Source organism: Diplotaxodon limnothrissa, linkage group LG16 (assembly GCF_057381915.1).
Source record: "Diplotaxodon limnothrissa isolate DT_005_m linkage group LG16, D_limnothrissa_male_GT1.1, whole genome shotgun sequence".
In the NCBI taxonomy this organism is placed as follows: Eukaryota; Metazoa; Chordata; class Actinopteri; order Cichliformes; family Cichlidae; genus Diplotaxodon; species Diplotaxodon limnothrissa.
The window spans coordinates 7,086,941-7,108,858 of NC_140611.1; the positions used below are offsets into that span (position 1 = coordinate 7,086,941).

The 21,918-nt window shown below is 40.9% G+C and overlaps 1 protein-coding gene across 1 annotated transcript in view; it reads right to left on the reverse strand.

Moving 5' to 3' along the window:
• Positions 1 to 3,413: 3,413 nt before the first annotated feature.
• The window catches only part of adcy5 (adenylate cyclase 5), a 94,116-nt gene continuing 75,611 nt past the window's right edge, over positions 3,414 to 21,918 (reverse strand). The window contains exons 10-21 of the mRNA XM_085375020.1: positions 19,774 to 19,933; positions 18,361 to 18,458; positions 16,344 to 16,431; positions 13,905 to 14,021; positions 13,612 to 13,770; positions 11,622 to 11,806; positions 11,477 to 11,497; positions 11,060 to 11,189; positions 8,601 to 8,864; positions 8,219 to 8,423; positions 6,265 to 6,389; positions 3,414 to 3,663 (exon numbers count right to left, since the gene is read on the reverse strand). Of these exons, the coding sequence (XP_085231146.1) occupies positions 3,535 to 3,663; positions 6,265 to 6,389; positions 8,219 to 8,423; positions 8,601 to 8,864; positions 11,060 to 11,189; positions 11,477 to 11,497; positions 11,622 to 11,806; positions 13,612 to 13,770; positions 13,905 to 14,021; positions 16,344 to 16,431; positions 18,361 to 18,458; positions 19,774 to 19,933 (1,681 nt within the window). The 3' untranslated portion in view covers positions 3,414 to 3,534. The remainder of the gene's footprint in view (positions 3,664 to 6,264; positions 6,390 to 8,218; positions 8,424 to 8,600; positions 8,865 to 11,059; positions 11,190 to 11,476; positions 11,498 to 11,621; positions 11,807 to 13,611; positions 13,771 to 13,904; positions 14,022 to 16,343; positions 16,432 to 18,360; positions 18,459 to 19,773; positions 19,934 to 21,918) is intronic.

Below are 21,918 nucleotides of genomic sequence, written 5' to 3' on the forward strand. Positions count from 1 at the left end.
GTGAAGATAATGGTTGCAGCAGTACAGTACATTAACAAAGATTAAAAAAAAAAACGCCAGAGACGACCAGTGCAGGTTTTTCCCCTTCATTCCACAGGCTCAGAATCATAGTGCCATTTACTCTTTAAAAAGGAATGAAATTCAAAGGATAAGGCTAGTGCTGATATTTTTGGGTCAACAAAGTCCCATGAAACGACCAAATTTCCAGTGGACTAAATTCTGATGTTGTTCAAAAGCAACGATTAGTGAGGCAATTATTCCATATAATCATCATGGGCACTTACTGAGCGCGTCAAGTCTGAATTAAAATAAATTAATAGAGTGAAACAAGTCTAACTTGTTAATAAATTGTTTCATTTGCATGTGTTACTCAATACATACTGAAAGATTAAATATTAGTCCTAAGTAACTGATTCTCTCCTCTTTAAACAATATTTTTTTAAATCTTTTAATAAGTTGGACTATTGCTGGGACTGCCAACAATATCTGACTCCCGCTTAAACATTTATAGTTTCCGTAAACTGAAAATCCGCCCACTGAGTGGTAGAAGAGCTCTGATTGGCCGGAATTTGACAACACATTTCTGTGAGTTTAAATAATCTTTTCAAGTTCAACTATCAATTTATTAATATTTTTTTAATGGAAAGTGTCCAAATTAATTATTTTCTGACAGCAGTTTAAAATTAATACATTTATTAACCTCCTAGGAGCTGGCGTCCACATATGTGGACATCACATTTTGGGTTATTTAGACCAAAATACTGAATTTTGGGCCTGATATCCACTTACGAGGACATTACACTGTCACTGTTCTATCAAAATTTTAAATGAATATCCTCCTATGTGGCTCTCATTTTTCTTAAAAACAAAAATAAGGCAAAAAAAAAAATAAATGTAAAAAATTAAAGTAATTCTTTGTTTTTACATCCATCGGGCCCCAATATGTCCAAATATCAAAGAGAAATTAAAAATGCATGCGGTGGAAGAGTTTGGGTCTTAGGAGGTTAATATGCAGGATTTAAATAGAACCTGAGGCTAGTTATTCAGATAGAAGTCCATAGACTGCAGTTCATTTTGAGTCCACTTAATACATACAACATTGTAGTGAAGTAAATACTGATCTGCATAGCATACCAAATAAGTTTTAAATAACTTCACGCACAAATTCAGTTTGTTTTCACAAGATGCAAGTGGAGAGAATATTGCAGGCATTACTTAAAATGTTAATTTTGCTCTTTTCATGAGATCAGTTGACAGTTATAATAATATGACTCTATATAAAATATGGACATAGCTTCACAGGTCTGAAAATAGAAGCCAATGCAGTTTAGGTGCCTTAAACATGCTTTTCATGGCCAGCAGGGGGCGACTCCTCTGATTACAAAAACAAGTTTGATTTTACTGGAAGAAGAAATCTGGAAGGACACTTACTAGGCTCCAGTTATCTATGACCTCTGTAAGCGTTTTCCTAATTAGTTCGTCTTGATTGCTAGCTTCAAGTGTCTAAATACAGCACGATATTGACTACTGACAGTCAAATAAGAGAACAAAGCAGAGCATGATCTTCCTTGCGATTGACAACCAGATGAGCGTGCGGTGTTTCTAAGTGAGATCCACCCCCAGTGGCCTCTAAACTGTTAGCTCAAGGCTTAACAATACTTCACAAACCAATGGGTGACGTCATGCATGCCTACATCCATCTTTTATATACAGTTTTCTAGCCTTATCCTTTAAACTTGGTTCTGATATATATTTATTATATTTATATATTTATTTATTAGTTTCAGGTTGGCCATTCTTGTATTTTGCTCGTTTGTGTTGTTGTGTTTGCACATCTCTGTTGCTTGTGGGGCTCGCACACAAGAATTTCGCTCGCATGTGCTGTGCCAGTGTGCCTGCACATGTGATGTGACAATAAAAGTGATTTGATTTGATTTGAAGTTTTCTGGATTCAGTATTCTCAGGTGAAAACATTTTTCTGTCCATTTACGTTTTCCTGTGACAAAACAAACCAAACCAGGTGAAGTATTTGGTAATATCATCATTAAAAATCACTTGAGTCCATGAGCCAGCCAGGTCAGTTTGTCTGATGACACGCTGAATAAAGATGTAATACTGAAGAGAACTGCTCTGTTAAGGAAAGAAAACAGCAGATAATTGGGCACATGTCCACATGTGCTTATCTGTCCCTGTCCACAGGATGAGCATCATCACCGTCGTCAGTACAGAGTCCATGTTAAAGGCCTCATCGGAGATCATCGGACATTCATTGGGTCGTACCATCTGATTGAGCAAGCGAGTGGGGAGCTGTGGGAGCAGAGCACAACAAGGTGGACGGCTGAAAGCACTGGAGTGCAAAAAGAAATGGCTTTTGAGCACCAAGGCTGATGCATTTCCATCCTCTAGTCCGTCATTCAATGTACCGCCTTGCTCGGTTTTAAGACTTGCTTTTCGCTGTGAGAAAAGGGCAAGAAAAGAGGCTATTTGGGGGGAGCTGAAGCTAAACGGAACATCAGCTGTGATGCAGTGCTAACATCAGGCAACACCAGTGAGGACGTCTGAAATCCCAACATGAATTATACAGTATGTATATCTGAATATGTATAATATATATATTCATGTACAAAATATAGAATCTTAATATATCTCATAGGGTTTGTGTTTCGAAGTTAAAATAGAAAATGTTAAAGATTAGAAAAAGCTCTTTACTGACATCCTCTTTGTTTTATGTGTTTGTGAATATATATATATATATATATATATATATATATATTATGCTGTTGATACTACTGAGGTTGTGATATTGCACATCTGGCGGGAAGCTTTCTGTAAACACTGTGCAGCGTTTTCTTTCTGTTATAAAAGGAAATTCATATAATCTCAGGAAACCCGGTTACCTGTAGGACACACTCTTCAGCAATAAAGACTATCTCCTCCATGAATCTGTTAGTTACCGATGTGATTAGATAATGACACAAGGACGGATAGTGCTGCAGTGCTGGCTTAGTGTCCATACTTGAGAGATTCATACCTGCATCACAACATGGACCAAAGGTATTACAAACCATACGTGAAATTCTGTACATACACATAAAACTGTCTGTGTTTTACATGTACATACTGTATATACTTCAGCAGGAGCAAGGCAGAGCGAAAGAGAAGAGGTAATGCAGCTTATGTCCTCCCGCAGGTGTGTCCAAAAACCCATCGGAAAATTACGGCTGATTGAAGCAAATCAAATTTCTTATTGACCATTTTTCCTTCAGGACCCAGACTCGCACAGCTGACCAATAATCTGTCTTTATGCTCTGACTGGACATCTTTGGTCTCATCGGCTGACTCGTAGCGAGGCTTCTCCGACTCATCGGCTCCCCCACAGGCTGGGCGTTGGGATGAACATTTTCCTCATCCTTTATGGCCTCAGGTTTGAGATGGGTTCAGTGCTGTGAGAAAAGTTCAATCTCAGTCCACCCTAAGCCTGCTTTGTATGTCGTAAGGCGTGTAACCCCCTATGTGTCTGTCACTTAGTGTGGGTTAACTGCTGGAAGGTCCACTGGTGAGGAAGTAGGTCATCATCTCTCCTTTGCCCTTGACTGTGACCACTCCTCTGTATTCCAGTGTGTAGTTATAAGAGCTCAGTACCTGGTGCAATTCTGGGGTCACCTGAAGGCAGATGGAGAATGGAATATTTAATTCCCTGGTCAGCATTTTTGAGATTTATCATTATTTTGCTAATAACTCCTAGTGACCAATGATTTGACAGCTTGAAAGTCAAACATGCTGTGTCATTGATTAAGATGGAGTTTAATGGAACCATAATTTCTAGAAAGAATAACTTTCAGTCAAGTTGAACCCAGTTTAATTTGACTACAGTGCTGTCTTAAACTCTTTATATTTTGCTACGAAAATTGGAAATAATCAATAATGTTGAGATCAGGAATCTGGGGAGACCAATCCATGTCTCAATATCAAACGTGCCCAAGGATAATATTTTACCTTGATTCTTAGCTGTTTTTTAATGCTTAAACAATTCATAGCTCAGTGTTATGTACTCAACAGAGAAAACTTTCTCTGGTCAGATACAAGGACTCATCTGAAAATGAGTGAAAAATTAGCCAATGTCCAACGATAAATGTTGAAAGACCTTCAGAAAGCTTGGAAAATTACGAAACATGCAAGAAAGTCTGGCTCCTTGGGAGTGCAAGAGCAGCTGGCCCTCCGCCGATTACCAAGACTACTTGGAGTACATCTAGAAGATGCGAAATGTAGCTACCGTCACTGAAACTGATGATCACCATGGCAGCAGTGATACCTGAAGCCTTGGAAACTGCGAATCAAAGACTCACATCCTTGGCCAGCCACTTGAAGAGGTATACCAGAGAGCTAGAAGGCAGGAGAATAAACCAGTTGTACTCCACTGAACCATTCAAGGGAGAAGGACACAACCCATAACGGCAATGCTCAGTGGCTAGTGGCTCTAAGAGCAGACCACAGCATCCTTCCCGAACAGGATCCAGGATCCATGGCAGCGACAGACATCCAAGAAAAGGTCCAGTAAGAAGCACCAGGCTCTAACATGATTCATGCCTACTGGCTGAAGAAGGTGACTGCACTGATGAAGCAGTCCTAGATGACACAACAAACATCCATGAGTATATCAGGAAGATGGCCACAACTGACTGCTTAGTGAATACCTCAGGAAGCAGAAATATGAGAAAGAAGAGGAGCAAGGAGAAAAAACATCATGGAAGGACAACCCCCTGCACGGTATGTACCATCGGCAGATAGAGGAAGTGGCTTATATCAAGCAATCCTACCAGTGGCCGGACAAAGCTGGACTATCTTTCATTCTGGAGGCTCTAATCATGGTAGCATAGGAACAAACTCTGATCCATAGAGGCTGGGGTCTACCACACCAGGCAAGACCCCAGGTGCAGGCTGTGTAATAATGCCCCTGAGACAATCCAGCACATAGCAGCAGGTTGCAAGGTGCTAGCAGGCAGGGCATACATGGAACGCCATAACCAAGTGATCGACAAAGTATACAGGAACATCTGTATGGACTGGAAGTCCCAGGGTCAAAATGGGAGACGCCCTCTAGGGTGGTCGAGAATGACCGAGCTAAGATCCTGTGGGACTTCCAGATACTGGTGATGGATAACCAACCGGACATAGTAGTGGTGGACAAGCAGACAAAGGCGGCTGTAGTGATAGATGTAGCTATACAGAATGACAGCAATATCATGAAGAAGGAACACAAGAAGCTGGAGAAGGGCTCAAGAAGATGTGGAGGGTGAGGGTAACAGTGGTCCCAGTGGTAATCGGAGCACTTGGTGCAGTGACTCCCAAGTTAGGCGTCCAGCAGATCCCAGGAACAACATCAGAGATCTCTGTCCAGAAAAGCGCAGCAAAGATACTGTGCTGGACCCTCTAGCTCCCAGGCCTCTGGTAGAGGACTCGCGCTTGAAGGATAAAGTCCGCCCACAGGGGCGAGAGGGGAATTATATAGTTTATGCACACGTCTTGTGATCTGTAAATCACCAATGGAGTGTCTAATCAGTTCTCTGTGTTGTTCTTCCTGAATTAGTGGTAATAAACACATCTGATGCCATAGTTCTGTCAATAACATTTTGTATTAACTCCTTATGCCTTTTCCCCTGATTTATAGTCATTGGCTCGATGAGTTTGGCTACCTCCACTGGGAAATATTCTATTATTAGAGTTTTAATACAAGTTTCCAACAAAAACAACTGCAGAAGTTACAGAAAGTTACAAAAATGAAACTCATAACTTTACTAATAAAATGCTGCTTGGAGCCATTTGGTGTTCATTAGGAAGCAGCAGCTCATATTTTCTCTTTTGTCACTTTTTCCTGCAAAAAGGTGGACTGTAAAGAGATCGGATGAAATTAAAGAATTCAATCTGTGTTCATATTAGCTTTGAATTATTAAGCTTTAATGATTGAATATCTGATAAAGCAAAACCAGTAGGGCCATTTTTAACGATCATTCTTCATTACCTTGAATACACTCCTTTTTTCCTCCCTTCAGTCGACAGATAAGTGTGGTTTTACAGAGCTTATGCACACTGGATGAATTTCAAATTTTTCACCAAAATAGACTGAAGGAGGTGGGAGGGAAGGAGTTCAGAATAATTTACTGATGGAATGCAAATTTTATAGTTGATTTTAAATAACTTACTGATTATCTGAGTACACAAAATCATCAGTGTGAATTTAAATGACGGGACATATAAAATTGTTACCTGGATTCTCTCTGGTACACCTGTGCTGTCCATGCGACTCGCCACATTTACAGTGTTCCCCCAGATGTCGTACTGAGGTTTCCTGGCCCCGATCACCCCAGCCACCACCGGGCCAATGTTAAGACCTAGGAAAAGAAATAAATATAGAGTAATTAAAACTGCCAAACAGAGGTGCAGGTTAAAAGATATGATGTATACAGTGGGGCAAAAAAGTATTTAGTCAGCCACCGATTGTGCAAGTTCCCCCACCTAAAATGATGACAGAGGTCAGTAATTTGCACCAGAGGTACACTTCAACTGTGAGAGACAGAATGTGGAAAAAAAATCCATGAATCCACATGGTAGGATTTGTAAAGAATTTATTCGTAAATTAGGGTGGAAAATAAGTATTTGGTCACCTCAAACAAGGAAAATCTCTGGCTCTCACAGACCTGTAACGTCTTCTGTAAGAAGCTTTTCTGTCCCCCACTCGTTACCTGTATGAATGGCACCTGTTTGAACTCATCATCTGTATAAAAGACACCTGTCCACAGCCTCAAACAGTCAGACTCCAAACTCCGCCATGGCCAAGACCAAAGAGCTTTCGAAGGACACCAGGAAAAGTATTGTAGACCTGCACCAGACTGGGAAGAGTGAATCTACAATAGGCAAGCAGCTTGGTGTGAAAAAATCAACTGTGGGAGCAATCATCAGAAAATGGAAGACATACAAGACCACTGATAATCTCCCTCGATCTGGGGCTCCACGCAAGATCTCATCCCGTGGGGTCAAAATGATCATGAGAACGGTGAGCAAAGATCCCAGAACCACACGGGGGGACCTGGTGAATGACCTGCAGAGAGCTGGGACCAAAGTAACAAAGGTCACCATCAGTAACACACTACAACGGCAGGGAATCAAATCCCGCAGTGCCAGACGTGTTCCGCTGCTGAAGCCAGTGCATGTCCAGGCCCGTCTGAAGTTTGCCAGAGAGCACATGGATGATACAGCAGAGGATTGGGAGAATGTCATGTGGTCAGATGAAACCAAAGTAGAACTTTTTGGTATAAACTCAACTCGTCGTGTTTGGAGGAAGAAGAATACTGAGTTGCATCCCAAGAACACCATACCTACTGTGAAGCATGGGGGTGGAAACATCATGCTATGGGGCTGTTTTTCTGCCAAGGGGACAGGACGACTGATCCGTGTTAAGGACAGAATGAATGGGGCCATGTATCGTGAGATTTTGAGCCAAAACCTCCTTCCATCAGTGAGAACTTTGAAGATGAAACGAGGCTGGGTCTTCCAACATGACAATGATCCAAAACACACCGCCCGGGCAACAAAGGAGTGGCTCCGTAAGAAGCATTTGAAAGTCCTGGAGTGGCCTAGCCAGTCTCCAGACCTCAACCCCATAGAAAATCTGTGGCGGGAGTTGAAAGTCCGTGTTGCTCGGCGACAGCCCCAAAACATCACTGCTCTCGAGAAGATCTGCATGGAGGAATGGGCCAAAATACCAGCTACTGTGTGTGCAAACCTGGTAAAGACCTATAGTAAACGTTTGACCTCTGTTATTGCCAACAAAGGTTATGTTACAAAGTATTGAGTTGTATTTTTGTTATTGACCAAATACTTATTTTCCACCCTGATTTACGAATAAATTCTTTACAAATCCTACCATGTGGATTCATGGATATTTTTTTCACATTCTGTCTCTCACAGTTGAAGTGTACCTCTGGTGCAAATTACTGACCTCTGTCATCATTTTAGGTGGGGGAACTTGCACAATCGGTGGCTGACTAAATACTTTTTTGCCCCACTGTATATCCTACAAAATCAGATCTCAGAATCTTTTCAATTTGGAAACTGGTTCTTTAGTTCCAATTGGGCAAATCAGTTACTTTTACTGGAGCTGTAGTCAACAACAGTCTTACACTCTGCAAAAAAAAGTCAATTTTTCTTTCCTGCTACCCACCTATTTTCATCTTGAAGTTGTTAAAGGAGTGTTCATTGATGTATTTCATCTGGTCCATCAGCCTCATGGCGTAGTCAGCGAGAGCACGGATGTGTGACCGCCCGACCTTGTCATACGTGGAGTCATTGAGGCCGGAGGCTGCCATGTATGTGGAGCCGATAGTCTTGATCTTCTCCAGCTGGCGGAACTGATCCTCGCTGATGATCTGAGGATAGCAGAACGAAGGTTTGTAATATCAGTGGCCATATTTAGCAGAGTTTTGGGTCCACTGGATTCAATAGTAACCAAATAAACACAGCAAACAGTAATTGGATGTTATCAGAGCCGTTGTTCTGCATTCATACATTCAGACAGCTTCCAACTGGAATAGTTCAGATCTTACCTCATCAAAGTCGGCGATGATTTCATTAAGCAGTCGCAGGCACTCCACTCCCTCATTGTTGCCCTCCAACTCTACGTAGAACTCAGAAAAGTTACTAATAGAGGCAAACATAACTGCAACACACTCGCACGACTGGTAGTAGAGCTCATCGTTCCGACGTTCCCGCTGCAGGAAGTGAGCAGCCACGTCTTTGGGAAGGATGTTGTGGAGCAGACGGCGGTTGTAGGCTTGCAATTCCTCCATCTCCTCCTTTTCCTCTGTGGCCTTGTGAGGAGTTAGAGAACAGGATTAAAGATTAATACTTCATTTACAACTGGATGGATTTTTTATGACATTTGGCACAGATATTGAAGATGCCAAGAAGATGAATGCTAATGAATTTGGTGGTCCCCTAACATATTATCTCGCCCCACCAGCAGCATTCAGTAATATATCCTGACAGGTAATCACCACTAAGTTGTTATTTTTTAAAGAAGGTTCAGGAAAAAACCCTTTTACCTATCACTAAATTTCTTTACTTTGTTTTGGTATCTCAGCCTCACAAAACTGCAAATGGAGCTTGAGACTCACAGCCTTGTTTTTTACTAACCATTGGTGACAGCAGTGAGCTGGAAAATAGAGAGCCCTCCAGCAGCTTTTTTAAATAAGTTTTTTATCCACTTGACTGGATTAGCAACTACAAGCAGAACAGCCTGCTTCACAACCTTCAGAAAATGCCAAAGAAGCCATGAACATCCCTTAAGGAATGTTCTTATTGTCAAATTGATACTGTACTGAATATTATTTGGTTATTATACGCACACTCACACACACACGCACACACACACACATACACCCTCTGACATGTTTGTACTTTCTCAAATAAGAACAAAAAGTTTCTTAACAACAGAATTTGGTAAACTATCTCAGTGTTTATTGGTGAAGCAATGATTCATGTTAGGGGATGCAAACTTTTCAGAGTCACGTTTTATACTAATCTAGGTACACCTAAGTACATGCTTACAATTACGAGTGTAACCAATCTTACCGAGCCAATAAAACACACTTGATTACTGAGATTAAGATCATCAATCATTGTCAGCAAGTGTGAATACCTCTATGAAAGCAGATGTTTTGGCAGTTTGTTGGTCCTGAGCAGTCAGGTGTGTGTTAACAGTCTTCCCAGACTATCCAAGAAATCTGCTTGACCATTCTTATTATCCATTAGGGTCCCTAATTTCATTTTTCATTTTCTTCATAGCCAGTTCAATATTTTAACACTAATGTTAAGTCTCCATAATGTATTTTTCAATCTGTTATTCAGATTTACAGTTAGATGAATAATATTATGATCAGAAATATCTCATGTTGAGCACTTGTTCACCCTGTATGTGTCTACATGGGAGCACAGTCTAGGTTTGCAAAGCTGCATCTGACTAAAATGCACATCGCCACCTCATTTCAGCTACCAAGCACGGTAGCGGTGGTGTTTTGAATTGGGCTTCTTTTGCATCCACGGGACCTGGATCGAACATGAACTCCTCTGTACGCTAAAGTATTGGAGAGTCGAATGTGAGTCCATTTGTCCAACAACTACAGCTTGGCCAAAGTTACAACAGATGCTGATCCACAAAACAGCAGTAAATCTACAACAGAATGGCTGAAAAAGAAAAGAATCTAAGTGTTGCAATGGCCCAGCTAAAGTCCAGACCTCAACTCAACTACAATATACTGCAGAGAGTGGACGGACTCTGTGATGCTGCCTATTTGCTCATTTCTACAAAGCTTTAAAATTACAGCACTTAATTGTTCTCATTGGCTTCTGATTCCAGCCTTCACCTTGACAGGATGTCTGACCCACATTTAAAGTTAATTTGTTGTTTATTCCTATTATCATCCTTTAAAGGAACACAGTGAGACATCATTTGCATTTCTAACAGATCTATGCACAACTGTTGTGTCCATGCCTGTTTAAATATGTATATTTTCCCTGTCATGCTGATGACGATATTCAGGTACTGCCTAGCCTCATCACTTCTCAAATCACCAAATATTTTCACTTAAAGGAAATAAATGGAAATCCACTTCCTCCTGACAAAGTCTAAATCAACTAAATCAGCTGTTAAATGCCACATTTTAAACCAACTGCAGCTCATTTAAATCATAACATTCTGCATCAAGTGGCAAGTTGGGCTAGCTGTGTTTATTTTCTTTCAATCCCAACATGTTTTTCCTAGCACAAAATAATAACAGCGATTCCCTTCCTAAAAATGCAAATTTATGCTAAAAAGCACACCAAATACGTATCTACAAAGTCACATAATGACACTTAACTCGGATACCAGGAGGAAAAAAAACCAAAACTACTTTTTAAGCATCAGAGGCCAATGGAATCATAACTATACAAGGGGAAGGGGCAGCAATGCGCTATAGGTTCTGTTTACTCTTGTTCTCACACACGCGCACACACACACACTAACCTGCAGTTTCCACAGGAAGTCAAGCCTTGCTGTTGACTCCACCTGCTGGGCGTGAAGGTACAGGGCAAGGACGAAGACTGTGATCACCACTGGAGTCATGATCTTTAGAGGCACCTTGTCTACTCCACACCTGGAGGTCAGCACATACACATATTAGTATTACAGATAGATTTTATGCCGAGTTACCCAGCTACCACAATCACTGATATATGCAGGTATTACACAGAGTTAAAGATGTACTCTGCAGGAAAATAACATAAAACACAAAAACAAGCTGCCCTCTAAATCTTGGCTAATTAGCGTTAGCATCTGTTGCCAGCAGGTCATTATAGTTCCATTTGTGCCAGAGGAGTGATAATGATGCTGTTAGCGTAAACAGATGACAGAGACCACTTTGGGTCCCGCCATCAGTCTCACCTTGTTCCATTCATGGGCTCACTGTGAGGGAGGAACAGAGAAGAGCCGGTGAGCACTAAGAACATCTGCACACCTTCGAAGCTTTAATCATTACAGGCATGAAATGACACACAGAGACACACACAGGTGTAATAAAGAGACTCACGCGTTGTTGATGGCATTGGCCATGACCAGCAGGTCCTGGTTGTCAAAGAGGCTCACTTTGGGAACCTCCATGATGAGAAGGTAAAGCAGTTCGATGAAGAGCATGAGGAAGAGCTTACCGATGCTGCTGACCTGCAGGAAGACGGAACAGGCCAGCAGGCTCAGCAGCACGCAGGACGAGAAGTACTGAGGGAGAAAATGCAAAGAGACTATTGTTTAGTGGCCAGGCTTTATATGCTGCAACAGTTCTGACTGAACAAGCTGCATCTGGATGAGTTATAAAACACACGATTAACCCACATTTTCACTGCTTAACTTCTAATTTGAGCACGAGTGTGCACACCAAATGTTAACATTTACAGCTGCAATTACCCCCACTTAGCACCCATTTGTTCTGCTCCCAAAATTTCGTTTCATGTCAGAAGTCTCACATTGAAATCTTACAGTTACGTGTGTGTGTGTGTGTGTGTGGTGTTCAAAAAAAGCAATGCAGTACTTTGCAAGACAAATTTTACCCAATTTTAACCATGTGTTTGCTCTAACAGTGTATGGTATACAAGGTGATTTCATTACACCATTCGTCACAGCAGAAAGCAATGATTAGATGTCATAATGCTCATTAATGTTCTATAAAGTACATAACTTGTTTAAGCACATGCATTTCTCTCTTTTTAGTGCTTGTGTTTTATCGTTGCTTTTTTTTTTATTGCTTGCAGTTTTAATATTGTTGTGCATCACCTTGAGCTGCAACACCTGGTTGAAAAGTGTTGTATGAATGAGATTCTGCCCACATTTTATCCCTATGAGGGAAACTTGGCAGCAGCACCTGAGTCGTATTTGTGTCTTATTTAAGTCCTGGACTCGTGCCATTGGCTGTTGTTCAGTTTATGATTAATAAAATTAATTTGCATTTATGCGGACAGCCCGCAGGTTATCCATCAGCTCCGGTCTCTTCTGTTTCACCTCACTGCCCAACCAGCTGCAACAGATGGCTGACCTACCTAAGCCACAGTCTTGTTCTCCGTGCGGTGTTTGCTCATACCGATTATTGGATCAATGAGGTTTGCTCTGTAATATTATAGGGTTTTTACATTACAATATAAAGCGCCTTATGATGACTATATATGTTATGTTACGCCCATGGTATTCAGCTGGAAAAGAGTGGAGGGTCCACTCTGGGTCAGGGAGGAGTTGCTGCTTAAATGTGGAGGAATTTGGGGTCTTGTTTACAAATGAGTATAGCGAGAGATTGATACATGGACTGGGGCCATGTCGCTGTACCAGTCATTTGTGGTGAAGGGAGAGCTGTGCATAAAAGCGGAGCTGTTGATTTACGGGTCATCTGATGTTCACAATCTCTGGGTAGTGACTCAAAGAGACACACACAAGCAGCACAAATGAGCGTTCTCTGAAGGACAGCTGGCCCCTGCCTGAGAGAGGGAGTGAGGAGTTCAGTGAGTCAGGAGGAACCTCCTGGGCACTTCTTGGGCGAGGAAATCCAGGCATGTCCTGCTGGGAAGAGTTCTTATGGGTAGACCCAGGACTGGAGAGATTATGTATCTCAGCTAGCCTGGAACCACCTTGGTGTTTCTTCGGATGAGCTGGAGAAAGTGGCTGGGGAAAGGGAGGTTCGGGCTTCTTTACTGCCCCTGTGACCTGGCCTCGGATAGTGGCAATGGAAGGAAGAATGGAAAGAGGGATGGATGGTTGGATGGAAGGAACTTAATTGATCTATTGAGGCCTGATGTAATGTACTTTAGTGAGTTGACCAGCAGATTTTAGTATTTAAACTTCAACTGGCATTTTCTGAAAGGTTATCTTTTGGCTGTACTTTTTTTAGACAAATCATCCGCCTAACTTTCCTTCAACAAACTTGGATCTTCTTTTCTTTGTTTGTTGTGTCATACTTTAAAAGGATACCTGTAAATTTATTGATGAAATAATCTAATAAATAAAACAGATAGGCCATAGATAAAACAAGGCATCTGTACCTCAGGAAAGCTGCAGATGAGGCCATCATGTCCACAGGGGCTGTGTTGTGTGTCCAGGCTGTAGTTGAGGAAGTAAGCATGGCAGGCATTGACACTGTCCAGGCTGATGTTGTGCTGTGCTTTGATGCAACTCCACAGGTCATGGCTGCTGCACGTGAACTAAAAAGGGTCAAAATTATTGCGAGACTTTCAAATCCAGACACTCAAAAGCATCATAGTCAAAAACCTCTCCTTGAAACATTGACCCATGACAAGAAAATGGGAATTTGGGAATCCTGTTAATGAAAACTTACAATGTTGATGAAAGCAGAAAGAAAGACGATGATGATGGTGAAGACACCAACCAAGGTGCTGTTTAGTCTAGACTGAACTATTCTCTTAGAGAGTGTCTGCAGAGGCACTGGGAAGATCTGGAGGACAGAAGAATTCCAACAATTAATATTCAGTTTTAATTGAATTAACTGACTTCATTTTCTCAGTCACTGGTTTCCAGTTTGACCATGCTTTTACAGCTCTGTGTAAAAAAGAGGCTCTGCTTTTTTTTATATTTTGTTTTTAAAAAAAAGAGCCATGACTCACCGTTATGAAAACCTTCAAGCAGCAGCTCTATTTTTCTCTTCTCAAACCTTTCCCGTTTCTTGTGAGTCATCAACAGCAGAAAGAAAACTGATCGACAAAAGGATTTACGGTCTCACTGCAAATCTTATTCGACAAGGCCCACTTTATAGAAACTTGTGGAAGAGATTGTGAAAATTTGCGAACTTATTAACTCCAGAAGAATGTACCAGATAATTACATTAGAGGCAGCGCAACAAAGTAATCAACTGAGCTGCATGCTATTCTGTAACTGTCTTTATTACAGCACAGCGCCCAGTACCCCTGTGTTTACTGAACAGGCACCAAATACGCAGCTGAAGACGTAGTGCAAAAAGAACATCAGCTGCTTCTGTTAAAGCACAATCTGTTCTTTGCTAAAGTCCACACAAACAGATCAAAACTGAGAACAGAGGGAGGAAACAGCTACCTAAACATTGGGAGATTGATAATATTTTACTAAAATACTATTCCTTAAGTTATCCTATGAAATGCAATTTTTAAAAAATGCTGTGTTAGCTGTTATTTAAAAATGAAAACTCCATAACATTTGACTAGGATAACCATGTGAAATATCTTCAGTTTTTACCTGATATTTAGAGTCACAGGCTTTGTTAAGGGTACAGAGTGTAAAATCGCACCACTAGACGTAAATAGATTGCAGTTGACTGCGAGTTTTTAAGGATATCCTAAACTTTTCTGTGGGTAAACACTGCTGTTAGCCTCTGTTAGCCTCTGTTAGCTGCTGTTAGCCTCTGTTAGCTGCTGTTAGCCATCGTCAGTGAAGTGTATCTAACATGGTTGGACTTAGTGAATAAACTCTGATACAATGTGTGGTTGTAATTCGGCTGTCACGAGAGGGAAAGTGGGATTTTTAGGACACTCGAGCCGAACATTAGCTTGTATAATGTTAGCTTAAAACCAGCTGCTGTTGTTCAGCCGGCTCATTGTCAGCTGTGTGTGGATGAGAGGATTGCATGTCTAATCTGCTGACAACAAGTAAGTGCGACAGTCATGAGTTAGAGCTCTGTTTTCAGTTCAGGGGATGAGGCTAGCAGTTAGGAGGAAGAGGATGATGTTTTATTAAGATGCCAGTCCTGCTGTCTCTTTCCTTCATGTTCAACTTCACATACTGTAAGCATGAGCCTTCACATCTTGAGCCTGAAGGTGCAGGTATGAATTAACATTTGCCTCCTAATGAATTCCTATGAGTTCTCTTTTCCCCGCCTTTGGCAAACTACACATGTGGCTGGTCTCTAGCTGAACAAATAAAACCTGATTTGGTGGAACCGAGATGTCCGTTTCGGCAACTGTGTTGAAGATAGCGAGGCAACATGACAGCTTCCACAAATTGGAGCCTGCTCCTATTTATTTTAATGGACTAATTCTAAGTTTATGAGAATGCATCAGTTTGTTGGAATTACATATTGCATGTAAGTACCCACTAATTAATGTTTATCTATGAGTAGAATCATTTTTGTAACTCAAAAAACAATAATTGCACCTTTAAATACTGATCAAATTGACAGCAGAGACTGCTGAAAGTTTATGTTGTTGCTGTTGAAGTTTATAGTCTAGTAACCTTAGGCTAATATGCATAAAGTTTTATAGAACAAAGTTGAACAAAGGCTCCCTTCTGTGAATAATCTTGTGCAAGAATACAGACAAACTACAGAAACATGAAACGTATCCTGAATTATGTTAGATAAAGTAAATATGAGATGGAGCAGCTTTTCTCAAAGACTCACATAAACACGAGGGAAACTTAACAATTTTTAATTCATATAATAGATACGCACCAAGGGAGTCTGTTGTAAAAATGTAACAGATTCTGATCAAAAAGAACTTCCTTTGAGGAGAATATCTTTCATTTTCTAGATGAAGGATTCTCTGACCACAATTCATAACAAGTACAGCATCCAAACCACAGCCCGATAAAACATTTAGATTTGTCTGAACGATGTCTTACGCTGAACTGAACTGAAACGAGGCAGCTATCTTACGGGATAACATTCTCATAAAAGCATCTATAATCGCTTGTATTGGTTATCACTTTGCCGAATGCCTTATATCTGCAACAAATCTGAGCAAAGCTCTGAGTTTCTCTGTGTCATTCATTACAAGCATAGACTTCTCACCCCAAAACAGCAGTACACAGCTGAGACGAACATAACAGCCGTCAGGATAATGAGACAGGTGACGAAGAAGCCGATCATCAGTCTGGAGCTGCAGACAACAAAGAGATTGGATGTATCTACTGCAATATTTATTACTCTGCAATTCACAGTCAGTGTGGCATCTGATAAGTTAACACTTTCTCTTTATAGTCTACAACCTTGTGCTAAATACTGTGGAAGTAAACATCTTACTCGTGGGTGTGACGGGAATGAATAACACCAAAGAGAAGAAGCATTAAGATTAAGAGGGTAAAAGCGATTATAAAAATAGATTAAATAACAAGGGACATGAGATGTGAGGAGGCAGCCTATGTGGGACTTTAAGGACAGGATTAAAAGACAAGAGAGGAGTGGTGAGATGAAAGTACTGAGGAGAAAGGTTAATAAAGAGGCAGGCTAAAGAAGATCAATACTAAGAGATGGGCAGGGAGAAACCTCTGAGTGCAGTTTGCAAAAAAAGAAGAGAGAGAGGAGGGATCGCTTTGAGACAAAATCTGACAGAGCTTTAAAATCTGGCCAGTGCTCGGGTGCAATTTGATCTGATATTCTTTTTTATTACTCATCATCTTTTATTACTCCTCTATTCAGTGATTCATCTTTATAAGTCCTGTTTTAAGGATAAAGGCTGAAGAATTTGGAAGAGAACTTGGAACAGACAGCATTAAGACTAAAGCTGTGCCGAGTTTTGTAAGGCTCCAAAGCCTGAACGCACACACTGACCACTAACAAAGACATAGTTTCTAAACAATTTATTAAAACGCATGTATTAGTGCTTATGAAATATAAGGAGATAGTTATATTTGCCTAATAAAGACAGCTTTTGGGATTATACCATGGGAGTACTATTTAGAAGACCAAGCAATTCAGTTTCAACTTGGAGCAACTTCTTATATATACACCCACTGGCCACTTTATTAGGTGCACCTTGCTAGTACCAGGTTGGACCCCCTTTCGACTTCAGACTGCCTTAATTCTTCATCACTATCAGCCTGAACTGATGATGCAGCACAGCACAGATCATGTTAACACCAAATTTGATGTTCCAGCAGAAACTGAGACTCATCATACCAGGAAGCACTTTTCGGTTTTCTTCGGTAAGCCTGTGGGAACTCCAGCCTCAGTTTCTTGCACTCAGCTAACAGGAGTGGCACATTGTGTGGTCTCTAAATTTACAGTCCATCTGCTTTTAGTTTTAATGTGCTGTGAGTTTAGTGATGCTTCTTGGTTTTAACGACTGGTTATTTAAGCCTTAATATCAGCTTACCATTCTCCTCTGGCCCCTGGCGTCAAGTTCTCCCAGAGAACTTCGGCTCACTGGATAATTTCTCTATTTTCAAAGCATCCCGTGTTAGCAGATTCTCAAATACTCAGACCAGCAACATTCGGAGCCACCTTTTATCCCCATTTGATGCTTCTTTGAAGTTCAGCAGGTCGTCTTGACCGTGTCTAAATGCCTAAATGCTGATTGGATGATGAGATATTTGCATTAACAAGCAGCTGAACAGGTGTACCTAATAAAGTGGCAAATGTTGCCCTACCCAATTTTGATTGTGTAAAGCAGTAGTTCTCAAACTAGGCCTTGGAGACGCCGGGGGTCCAAAGCCCATGGCCATGAAGTTCACAAAATAATTTGCAATGAATATTAAAATTGTGCTGCATTATTAAAAACTGCATTTAGACCAAAAGGAATATTGATTACCCCGTCCCACCCCCACATTATCTTTTATGTATATTAAGAAAAACCTTTAGTAAGAAGTGCTCTTTCTCCAAAGTTCTAGTCCTAAAAGTTTATCTGATTTTAATATATAAATGAATCGTGTGGCCGTTTAAGCTCACTTTGTGTACTCTGCACTTATTTATTTCATACATTTGAGCTACAATTGTTTAAACTGTAATCAGAGTAAACTTTTCAAAGTTGTGAAGTAAATCTCAAACTTCCACGGCCCTATCTGTGTATTATTTCCAAGTGTTGACTCACGGTGGCACGATGACAATCTGGATGAAGCAGATGAAGAGAAAGACGAGGGAGGCGCAGGCCACATAAGCCCCAAACCTGGAGTCCACCTGTTTGGAGTACTGCAGGAGGGAAGGAGACAGCAGTTCAGTGACACAGACTTTTCTTACATTCTGTCCCTCTGACGGCATGAGGGGTGAAAAACATACAAAACAACCAACAAGATAAAAAAGTATGAAAAGTCTGACTCAATTATGTCTCTCTGGGTATTTTGGAACGAGTACGTCAACACCACAGACGCTTGTAGCAGAGCTGTACTCGAGTCAGACATAAATCACAAAAATGACGAGTTCACACTTGACATGGGTTTAACTAGTGTAAGCCTCGACTTTTATTTATTTCTCTAAATACTTCCTCTTCATTCGGAGAATCTGGGAACAGCTGACATTTAGCGCAGATGACATTTAACTCCGTCAAGATTTGAGGCTGCTTTGAAATCCCATTTGAAATTAGAAAGCACGAGCTTGAAATACTCAAGCTTTGAACCAGTCAATAAAAAATTAGAAAAATAAAGACAACAAAATGTAAAAATATGACAAGAGTTTGAACAGTTGATTCTCACGAGCCTGCAGAGCACAGGCATAATTTGTTCGTGCAGACGTAAATTCTGACTTAGACTTTCGTATGTGAGAACAATGGCTGAAAGACAGTGAGGTTTTCAAGTGAGTATTGATATTTCAAAGCTGAAAAGATTGTTTCGTGATGTTTGTTGAAGTTTAAAAAAGAAAAAAAAAATTGGTTATTGGCGTTTTACAGCTGAAAAGAAAACCATATCCCGATATCAAAAAACTACTTACGATCCTTAAAAATGAAAGAAATCTTAGCAACTGATCCGTGTCTGGCATGTGCAGCAGCTACTCAGCTGCTATCCTGCAAAAAGTTTATTTTACTGGATAAACTCTAAGTTGAAATACTCCTTCTGTATGGCCAAGAGAAACTTGTTTCTCCAAACTTGGAGATATTGCTGTGCCTCAAAATCAAACTGTGGATCAACAGGATTTAAAGATTGTACACGAGCCTAAAGGCAGAAGTGGTCTGACAGACATGGAACTGGAGGCTCTCCAAAATTCCTTCAGATCTCACTTTCACCGTACACGAAGCAAAAACTCTTTTTCCCTTTTTCCTCCCAAATTCCTTTTATAACAACCCAGCTGCAAACCTCTTCTCAGCCTGCCATTCACTGTCTGAAGCAGTTTCTCTTCTCCATTTAAACCCCTGCTTCCTCTCTTTCTGTGTTATACTTTGCTTTTGAGTGACTTCCCAGAGGGACCGAAAAAGAGAGAGCTTTTTGCACAAAGAAGATTGCTTGTCACGGCCAATTATCTTTTGCTATATTGGCAGTTGGACTTTGTGTGTCCGCGTGTGTGCGCGTCTAACCTTTTTCTCCAGGTCAGGCTCTCTAAAGGTGAGCAGGAATTTCTTGACGTGTTCCGAGCGCAGACGGTCGATGCTGCGCGCGTCGATGGCCCGGCCCAGAAACTCATCCACCTCGTCCTCTGGGTTTAGGTTTTCCTGTGTGTTTCTGAAAATAAAATGCCTGAATAAAACAAGAGGAGACTGATTGACATTTACATTTCATGCCGAGTCAACAAAGACTGTTTGGCTTTACTGCAGCTAAACTTTTTGATCCACTGCTTTCTTAAAGAACTTGTCTGAAAATCAAGCCAAAAGACTTTCTTAATAACTATTGACTAAACAGAAGTTTACTAAAACTGTTCGAGGGTCACCTTAACAACCCACTGTAACCTGAGGTGTAGCTGCAAATAGGAAATCATACACAGTGCTGCGATCTGATTTCTTAGGGGCTTTTATTTGCATACATCATCAAATTAGTTTGATGATCAGAGATAAGCTTTCTTTTTGAAAGTTGACTTCAATTCAATTCAAGGCCTGATTACTACAAGACCTGAAGAATTAAGAAATCCCTGTTTGACAAAGTGAGGCAGACTCAGAGATCTTAAAAAATGGCAACACAATCATGCCACAGTCTAAAGAAACTCAAGAACAGATAAGTAAGTGATTGTCATCCATCAGTCTGCAAAGGACTACAAGGCTATTTCAAAGGCTTTGGGACTCAAGTGAACCACAGTGAGAGGCATTATTCAAAAAATGAGCAGTGTTGGGGAGTAACGGAATACATGTACCGCCGTTACGTATTTAAAATACAAAATATGAGTAACTGTATTCCATTACAGTTACCGTTTAAAAGGGTGGTATTCAGAATACAGTTACTTTGTTGAAATAAATGGATTACACAGCAGTACTTTCCTGTTTCATATCGTGGCGGGTCAGGACTGTTTGGGTTTTGTTTGACAGCTATGTTCTGTTGTTCCAGGCGGCAGCGTTACGGTTACCATGGTTACAGGGTGACGCGCTCTCTTTGTGACTGTGTTTCCTGGGTGAGAGAGCGCCTTTTGTTGTTGTTGTTGTTGTGCTAAGCTAAAAGGTAGAGTGTTACAGACATAGCCCTAAAGAATGTAGCATCATGGGCAGTATAGTCCGTGCTGCAGGGAGAATGGACTGCCATACCCGTTATGTGTCTGTGAGTGCGAGGAGGGAGAAAAAGGAGAGTCGAAAAGTAGTTATCGTAGCAGAAACGGGAGCTGGAAACATGTAAATATAATAATAACCACTGCAGCCAAGAAGAGTGCCTGACGAGCCCAGTTGTAAGTAAGCTATTAAGACTCGACTGTACGCTGTGTTCGTGTTTTCCTCCGAAACAATAAGCTCTGTTGGAGCAGCCTTTCAACGCCTCTCTCTGTCTCTGGCAAGCAAACTTGACCCAGACAACAAAGTAAAGCTAGTTTTCGGCTACGAGCCCCACACCAGAGGTCCCTTTACTATGGTTCGGACCCGCGGAACTTCAGTAATAGTAATAAATCACATTCATGTAGTTGTAAACAGCATGATAATATATTAAGTAATCGAAAGTATTCAGAATAAGTTACTCTCATTGAGTAACGTAACGGAATACATTACAAAATACATTTTGGGGCATGTATTCTGTAATCTGTAATGGAATACATTTTAAAAGTAACCTTCCCAACACTGAAAATGAGAACATGGAAACAGCGGTGAAGCTTCCCAGGAGAGGCCAGCCTAACAAAATTACTCCAAGAGCACATAGGCAACTCATCTGAGAGCTCATTAAAGAACCCAGAACACCATGTTAAAAACATCTAAAGGTCAGAGTTCATGATTCACAATGACAAAGAGACAAGACAAAAATAGCACCCATGGGAGAGTCCCAAGAAGTAAACAGCTGCTGATCAAAATGGAAACAAAGACTCATCTCACATTTACCAAAAATCGTCTTGATGATCCCAAAGGCTTTTGGGAAAAGATTCTGTGGACTGATGAGAGAAAATTTGAACTTCTTGGAAGCTTTGAGTCCCATTACAGCCGGCATAAACCTAGGCCCAGTCAAAATCTGCACTTAAATCTGATTGAGATGCTTTGGCATAACCTTAAACAGGTCAATCATGCTCAAACTCTCCTGGCTGAATTAAAATAATTCTGCAA